The following is an 8828-nucleotide window of genomic DNA, read 5'->3' as shown; positions in this document are numbered from 1 at the left end:
ATACTTCCGTTTAGGCTGGAATTGACTAAATATTACTTCCAAGGTTATAAGCAAGTGATTCCAGCCATTTTGGTCCAATTTTGAAGGGGTGCCAAAAACAGGCCTTAGGGACCCTCCTCCTTTCTTTAGATTTAAGAAAATTTATTAAATCTAAAGAAACATTTCTCTCTGTGTACCCACTTGTCAGCGTTTACCGGATGAAGAATGCGATGTCACAAAGCATCCGCCTTTCCAACATTAAACATTTCAAAATCTGTGATAATGTGATTATTTTTGTTGTATGACTCAGGATTATAGTAAATTAGTACGTAAATGTTAAAACTTCTATATATGTATGTTAATTATGTAATATGTTAATTATGTAATATTTCATAATATTCTAATGTATGCATTTCTGCTTTAGATTGACAATAGAAGCATATTTTTATATATTGCACGTTGAAAAAAAAATGGATTACAAATCTTCTACACATTCCATGTAAATTATGATTATAGATAATATTAAGGATTTAAAACAAAACGTAGAATGGCAAATATTTTTAAAATGATTTTTATTATCTATTAATAAATAAATGATAAATAAATGAATAAAGTTTTAAATTATTGTTTTATTACTTAATTCTGCTTAATAAACTGTAACGCGACGAATGTTTCGCGCATCTAAAAATCTATTACCTTCGATCTATATTTGTGATTATAATATATTAGTATTACTTAATTCTAATTCTATATCTCATTGATGTAAATTTGTAGTTACATATTTATTCGGTAGGTTCTACAAAGTCTGCCTGTAAAGAGACATAAATATTGTTACAGCGTGATATTGTGCTATCTCTGATATTGATGCAACATTATGTTCATCAGAATTATTCAACCGCGGTGATTTTCAAGATCATACTATTACGATTATCGCAAATATGCTTCCGCTTACGGTGCGCACTGGCGCGGCGCTGTAATAATCTACATATTGGGCAAACCAATTTCTGTTCTGGATATTGTCTGCTTAGTAATGTGCATAAGCTGGCAACAGAGTCATTCACACACGTTTCGCCAAACGTTACCTATTTCTCATTTAAACTCCCAAGTTTTACCGTTGACACTTCGCAAATTATTGCCGGCATTACAGACTCACTTGCATGTCTCGTGTTAACTCACGATTTATCGCAATTTGCGGTTGAGAAGTCCGCGCTTTGCAACTCACGAATACGAAGAAACGAATTAATTTCAACGTTCGCTAAATTCATGGCCTTTAGTCCCTTTCACGAGCCAATGGAAAACCAATTGCGAGCATATGTGAACTATATTACATAAGTACTAATTTGACTTGCCAGCTTGTAATAAATTATAGATTGTGAACGCAAAACAAAAGCAATATAAATGAAGTAAAAAAGCTCTAGATAAATAAAATAAATAAAGTAAAGAAAATATTTCCACCTAACAAAAATTATATTGCTACGTGATTCGATATAAATTTAAATATAAATTTGAAATACTAGTAACATTTAATTGTAATAAATTTCAGATTGATATTAGAGAAATATATGCCCGTCTATGAATTATTAATATACAGAATTTCCCATAATGATACCGTGCGTAATTAATCTCCTACTCTGGAAATTAATTATTTAAAAATCTGATTATCTAACTAATTAACTCATAGAGAAAGTATAATTTTGTTCCGCGACGAAACGTCATTTAAATAGGTATCATAAAAAGGAAATAGCTAAAATAAAAGAAAAAATTACTGATGAATGATCGCAATATTTCATATTCGATGAAGGTTCTTATGCAATCTGCAGATTCTGCAGAACCTGTAAAAAAATTAAAATGTATCAAACAGATCAATTAAAATCTCACATGAAAAATTTCCATGTACATAAATACTCAAGATGTAAAGAAAGAACTCAAGAAGATCAACGGGGATCCAATGTGGGCAACAGTGGACAGTCCAGCAGTGGACAACAATGATTTAAACCCTACGAAAGCCTTTTGGACTTTATTAATAATATACCAAATGACATTTTGACGCAATACCAAAAAAAAAATATATATAATTTTATATAAATAATCATTTATACGTCATATATAAAATTATTTTTTTCAGTTATCAATAACTATTATTAACATAATAAAATTCCTTTTAATTTTGTTTGTACTATTTTTGATTAAATTAATAAATAAATAGAACCTTTATTATAAACATTTATTAGAAACGTTATTATAAACGTTTAATAATCATATATAATCATATATAATCATATATAATATTTAATCGAAAATAAACCTATAATAATAAAAATAAACTAAATAAAACTAACTAAATAAAAATAACAGTTCTATATATAGGTTGACATCAAAACAGATTAAGAAAATGTTAGGAACATTAAAGTATATAAGAGCATGATTTCTTAATTCAAACAGAATTTTCAGATTCTAAATAGAAGCTAGAGGTTGAAGAGGTTCAAAATAGGATGATGTGACTGCTTAAAGTATCAAAGTAAGTGTTAGGTCGAACATTTTGGTCGAAAGTAGGTGTTAGATTGAACATTGAGGTCGAAAATGGGAGAAAAATTTCGACTCGGGATACTGCATACAGTGTTTTGATCGTATGTGTGAGAAATGTGAAAATGCAATAGTGAAAAAAGTCTGGCAAAGGCGAACGATAATTTAGTCTTAGTCTTTCTGTCTTTGATTACTTCGAATTTATTATTACAAGTCTCACAATAAGTTAAGCGCAATAAGACACGTACGAGTCTGTACGTTTGAGTCCGAGACTCAAATCCCTGTTTTTCGTGCCGGCTGCGCAGAAGGAACTCTCTTCTTGTAGAAGACCGACCTTTGAGAAGTCTTTTGAAAAGTTTAGATCCATTTAGAATAAAATTAACGCTTCATAATTGTTTGTTATTTATCTCTCAAGTTTGTTATTTGTGCTAGTCATGCGTTTCTTATTATCGTTTTTATATGTTTGTCCCGTTGTTATACTCGTCTGTGCTTTCTTTATTACATATTTGTATCATATTTCTTGAATAATTTAGACGGTTGGCTGTATAACGATTCAGTCGCCATACTGTATATTCGACGTAGAAAGAAAAAAAAATTAACGAAAGATAGTAGAAATCTAACAGAAATATTCGCAATTACTTAATTAACATAAAAACAGTTATAATAAAATCGAAAATGACAAAAATATCAACCATCAGTATTCGACAGCGATCATTCATCGACGCGTTGACATCAAATCGAAGTCGATTCGATTAATCATTTCCAGCTGGGTATTATATAGAGTGCGTTCTACTTAACGCCGAAACAATATTAAAATTATGTATGTAATATATTTTAGTGATATATAGTAATTATCACTGGTATATGTTTATGCGTATCCCAGACAGAAATAGCAAATCAGATTTGATATGCCGTTGCCGGCCATGCCGGCAATGATGAACAACGAGCAGCAGCAGTTTCAACAACTGCTGGATCAATTACGAAACCAGTTACGAGAACCAATACAACCAATACAACCAATACAACCAATACAAAATCCCCGTGTAGAATTTTGCACGGTACAGCAATATCAAAATTTGGCGCAGGAAGTACACCGGCTGCAGAGATTGTTAACAGACCTGCAAAATGTGGTGTTGCAGATGCCTGAGCAAATTCGGCGCTATCGGCGCCATCGCCGTAATCGCCGTAATCGGTAAATCATACGGCTGCAGGATCCCCTTAACGTGTTAAATAGAGCGGATGCAATTTGTTTCTTTTTACGGTAACTATTAAAGCAGTCGTTCCGAAATCGTCTCTCGTTCAAGCAAGATTAAATTCTCGAAATTAATCGTCTCGACAGACTCTTAATTCGCCGACTTGATTCGCAAGCTCAGACATCGATGTCATTTACAGCTTTATATGCGTGAACAAATGTTGATATTTTTCCTATTTTTATCTGTAGCACACAGGCATATTTTGGTCATTAAAATCTGGAGTATTCTATAAGGGTATAAGGGTTATTTATGTCACAATCTATAAAATTTATTTCTCGATTGATTAATTAACTATTTGTATATTAACTCAACATCGCAAAATATTTCAATTTTTTGTAGGTTTGTGAAAACAAGCCAAATTCTTATGGTTACGCACGAGCCTATATTTTATGAAACGCCGACTATTTCACGGCAGAAATACTTTATTTCAATAGATGAAGATAATATAAAATGTCCTAAATTCCACATTCCCACTTCCACATTCCGAAAGAACGGAGAATATTGGTAAGTTAGTTATCATAATTCGAAAATTAGTGAATCCAGCGAGAATCGGCACAAATTAATGTCATTGTTGTCATTATATTTTTCAGAGTCGACGACCGGCGTTTCCTCCGTCTATCTTCTACGGACGTACCTCGTTTGTCGTCCTTGAACGTTGCTCGAACGTTGCGTCAGCCTCTCGCTTTGGCCTTCGACGCATTCCACTTCCACATTCGGAAAGAACGGAAAATATTGGTAAGTTAATTATCATAAATCGAAAATTAGTGAATCCAGCGACAATCGGCACAAATTAATGTCATTGTTGTCATTATATTTTTCAGAGTCGACGACCGGCGTTTCCTCCGTCTATCTTCTACGGACGTACCTCGTTTGTCGTCCTTGAACGTTGCTCGAACGTTGCGTCAGCCTCTCGCTTTGGCCTTCGACGCATTCCACTTCCACATTTGGAAAGAACGGAAAATATTGGTAAGTTAATTATCATAATTCGTAAATAGTAGATGTGCAAACCATTAAGCCGGGTCCGTATTGTCAATTTGATTTTTTTTACATTTGCATGCGATTTTGTCGGTTTGGTTTGATTTGCCCAGGTAGCACATATTAGTTTCAAATCTACGCTTAGAAAACTTCCAACAGTTGCAAAATAAACGTTCTGCTGAACGTGGTCATTGAAAGAACATTTATACGTGTGTTCCGTTTTGAAGAACTTCCTGAAATGGTGAACATCAGTAATGCAATTAAGTTGGAGTGAGACAAGTATATTTTGTTTCACTTTAACTTATTATATGAATGTGCACCAGTTCAGGAATTTCTTCGAAAAAGAATATACGTCATAGATGGTATATGCATAAAGCTTTTAGAAGCCTTTGACGCATGTCTCAAAGACGGCATAAACACGTTCAAAAGACGTGAAAAGTAGGAATTTTAAACGTCTTTATCTAAAATGTCTTTATCGTTAAAACAAAACGTTTCTATAATAGTTTCTATAATAGTTTTTTAACGGGATAGTTATTTTATCGGGAAAGAAACGTTCCTTCGAACGTTTTTCGAATGGACATTTTTACTCGTGACAAACGTCTCTAGAAATTGGTTATAAAACGTTTCGGAAAACGCTTATAAAACATTTTTGAAACGTTTGTGTGCTACCTGGGTAGTTTCAAAACAAATAGTGAAATTCAATTTGATTTCACAAATCCTTCGGAGTTGCACATCTCTAAATACAGTACAATTGTAAGAGTTTATATGAAAATTCCCAAATTGCTTAACTTCTATTAGAACATGAGCAAAAGTTGTTGCGTTCCTGGCTGCAAGTCAGGAGGAAAAGTGCCGTCACACAAATTCCAAAAAGATGTTGAGAGATTGTTCACAATGGGTACACAGCGTTTAAAATTGGGTCACTTAATAAATTATTGTGCTCAGGATTTACAAAGATTTGTAGTATGCCATAAGCACTTTGCAGAAACAAATTATTCCTGTTCTTTTCATTTTCGTAAGTTGATAAATACAGCAATACCTGTCATGGTAGCTGATACGATAGAACAAAATCAAGTTCCAATCTCAGGGCAAGAGACAGAAAGTTTAGCTTCTCAAAATGAAGATATTGAAAAAAATCAAAGTTCCTACAATCCTCAGGGCAAGAGACAGAAAGTTTAGATTCTCAGAATAAAGATATAGAACAAAATCAAGTTCCTACAATCTCAGGGCAAGAGACAGAAAGTTTAGATTATCAGAATAAAGATATAGAACAAAATCAAGTTCCTGCAATCTCAGGGCAAGAGACAGATAGTTTAGATTCTCAGAGTGAAGTTATCCAAAATGATTCATAATGATAATGGTCAGAGAAATACGGAAAAATCTTCAAGAAGAAGCAAACCATGTCAGACCGAACTTAGGAAATGTGACACGTGTTCGTAATCTAAGTCCAACAGCTAAATCGTTGTATGATGTTGCTGTAAAATTGAGACGCAACAATCGATATTTAAAGCGTCTTGTAAAAGACTCCAGAGCAAAGATTAACATGAAATCAATACTTTAAAACGAACCAATTCAAAACACACTTGTGCGAGAACAATTTCTGAACATGATATACGGAATAACGATGTTCCTCCTACCGTTTCAAGATTGAGATAAATGTATTTTTGTAGCCGACGGCATAGCCGATTTGCATACGTAACGAGTACGCCCGACGAGCGGCAATAATGATTATATCTGATTCGAGTAAATTGCAAGCGAATTATGTCGAGCGAGTGAGCTCTCTGCATCTCATCTACACGGAAAAGAATAACAATTCAATTGGATATTATTTTATCCAAATATGTATTCGATTATTAAAAACAACCGTCTGATATGTTTTCGTTTAAATAATATCCATTGAAAATTAACTGTATAGGTTTGTAGCGGCCCGTGACGCCGACGTTTAATTGCGGCGCATTTTTTTCCGTGTCAGTGTGGAACATTCCTTGACATACCTGAAGTGCGACCTCTCGCCGTTAAATTTATTTGTTTCTGTCATTGTACCGGAAATGACTTGCCGATACTCGTGTATGTTGCATTTTTCTAAGGTAGCATCGGTTTAAAAAGCGCGAAAATAGTCGTATGCTGCATTTCAAATTTCAAATTTCAAACTTTTGATTTCAAATTTTTTCCATTTTTTCTTCAGACCGTTGGGTTAGGGTGGAGTCGCAGAACTAGTTACAAAATTCGCGCAGGTCATTGGTTACAATAAATTTCCATTTGCTCATGCGGTTTTTCTGCTTTAAATGATTTTTTCGGTTTAATTGTAATGGTCGTTTTTGATTAATAATGGCGATTGTTAAATACCGCACATAATTTATGGTTAATATGGTTTTCGATGTCGTTTTCATGCTTACATTTTTGGGGTGGGTGGGGGAGGTTTTAATTATATGTGACATCGGGTGGCCGGGACACCGGGACACCCGACACGGGTTATTGTATCATCTATGTCCATGTTTTGTATATTTGCTATATTGCCTTTGCTTGTTGAAGGCTCCGGACTTGTATCTCACTAGATAAGAAAGTTATACATTTCTTAAGATTTTTCTCACTACTCTTTGGTGCAAACTTTCTGTCCATTCTCATAATCTATTTTGTGTATTCTTGTCTTAGCTGATTTATACCAACCCGAGTCCTCGCAGTTATGAGTCACCTTGGCCACTAGACCACACTGGTTCCCTACGAAGACGAAATGTTGAAAAATACTGTTAAATTATCAACAATCCATAAACCATTAATTTTTTAAAGAAAGAAAAAAGAAAAAAGAAAGTAAACTTGAAAAGAGATAGGAAAAAAGATTTCTATTTTTTCCATTTTCTAAGATCAAGATGTCCATACAACTTTTTCCAACATACTATGACAAACATCAGATTTATTTAAGATATTTAAATGTAAAGTGTATTGGTAACATGCGTAATAATAATAAACCTATCGTATAAAAAAAAGCATGGAATTGGCTAATAGAAATACCTAGTCCCTTGGGTAATGTCTCGATTGCGCACCTAACCCTCTTGACAAAGAATTTATTATACAGAGATAATGAGAAGGCCACTAACGTACTTCGTTCCCCGTGGCTGACATCCGGATTTTGTAAATTTTCATTTCCCGTATCTGACATGCGTGACCCATTTTGCTTCAACAACAGATCTGTTGTCTATATACCAAGATCAAGTCGAATATGATTATACATAAAAATCATAAATATCATATCACGCCCCCAAATTTCGGATCTGCAACCTGATTCATATAATTAGATAAAATTCATATAAATTCTAGATCTTTTCATATCTAATTTAGAATCTTTCATATTTAATAATATATTTTAAATCTGACCATATTATACCCATTTTTTTCTCGAATATTTCGAATATAATATTTCGAAATATGTATTATTATCCATATAAACTAGAATTTTATTAGTATTTATACTTTAGCGTTTAAAAATTATGACTTCAATGTTGCTTTCAAATATTATTAAATAATATTGCGTAGAACGCGTGATTCCGTGATATCCCTCCTCCACCTATTGTGTCGGAAATGATCGGAAACAAATAAAGAAAATTTTTCGAAATAGTTTTGATCTACCACACAAACTGTATTTACGGATAATGATAAAACCATTTGCTTCACATAATTTTCAACAATTCCTACGAATAAATAGTAAACATAAAGTATACGGCTTCGTATAATATAGCAACAAATGGTCAGGCTGAACGTTTTATACAACTGATTCTTTAAATGTCGATTTAGCAGTAAATAACGGAAAATTATTGTAATTTAAAAATAAATCAGTTCTTATAAATTACGTACCAAGAACCGCGTTGTTACCTCATAGCCAAATCACTATATTGATTTTTTATTATCAAAAGTCTTAAAGAATTTTAGCATTAAATAAGTTATTATTACAGTATAGAACAATGCCATATGCAATAACAAATATGTCTCCTGCGGAAATGTCTCGAACAGAAAACTATGCAGTAGATTAGATGTAATGTTACCTACTATATAAAATAAAACTGTCAAAAGCTTTGGGTTGATTGACTACATTTTTCCTCGCTTTCG

General features: G+C 33.1%; 1 protein-coding gene and 1 long non-coding RNA gene across 2 annotated transcripts; both read left to right on the top strand.

Annotated features, from left to right (window-relative positions):
* The first annotated feature begins 3522 nt into the window (after positions 1–3522).
* Positions 3523–4719, top strand: LOC139825073 (uncharacterized). Its single transcript, XR_011735452.1, has 3 exons — positions 3523–4259; positions 4346–4490; positions 4577–4719. It is a non-coding gene; the product is annotated as an uncharacterized lncRNA (long non-coding RNA).
* An 812-nt stretch (positions 4720–5531) lies between these two features.
* Positions 5532–6288, top strand: LOC139825070 (uncharacterized). The gene is made up of 3 exons (XM_071797607.1): positions 5532–5886; positions 5955–6024; positions 6093–6288. The coding sequence occupies exons 1-3, from the start codon at positions 5532–5534 to the stop codon at positions 6286–6288; spliced, it is 621 nt and encodes a 206-aa protein (XP_071653708.1).
* The last annotated feature ends 2540 nt before the right edge of the window (positions 6289–8828 follow it).

The sequence above is a fragment of the Temnothorax longispinosus genome, unplaced genomic scaffold (genome assembly GCF_030848805.1).
Source record: "Temnothorax longispinosus isolate EJ_2023e unplaced genomic scaffold, Tlon_JGU_v1 HiC_scaffold_88, whole genome shotgun sequence".
NCBI classification, from domain to species: Eukaryota; Metazoa; Arthropoda; class Insecta; order Hymenoptera; family Formicidae; genus Temnothorax; species Temnothorax longispinosus.
The sequence above is the reverse complement of the archived record's forward strand: the minus strand, read 5'-3'. Positions and strand labels throughout refer to the sequence as shown.

Bases quoted from the DNA above. Each gene is read 5' to 3' on its own strand.
- LOC139825070 (XM_071797607.1), top strand. From the start codon at position 5,532: ATGAGCAAAAGTTGTTGCGTTCCTGGCTGCAAGTCAGGAGGAAAAGTG. The intron at 5,887-5,954 runs GCAAGAGACAGA...CTACAATCTCAG, and splicing joins AAGTTCCTACAATCCTCAGG to GGCAAGAGACAGAAAGTTTA. The intron at 6,025-6,092 runs GCAAGAGACAGA...GATAATGGTCAG, and splicing joins CAAGTTCCTGCAATCTCAGG to AGAAATACGGAAAAATCTTC.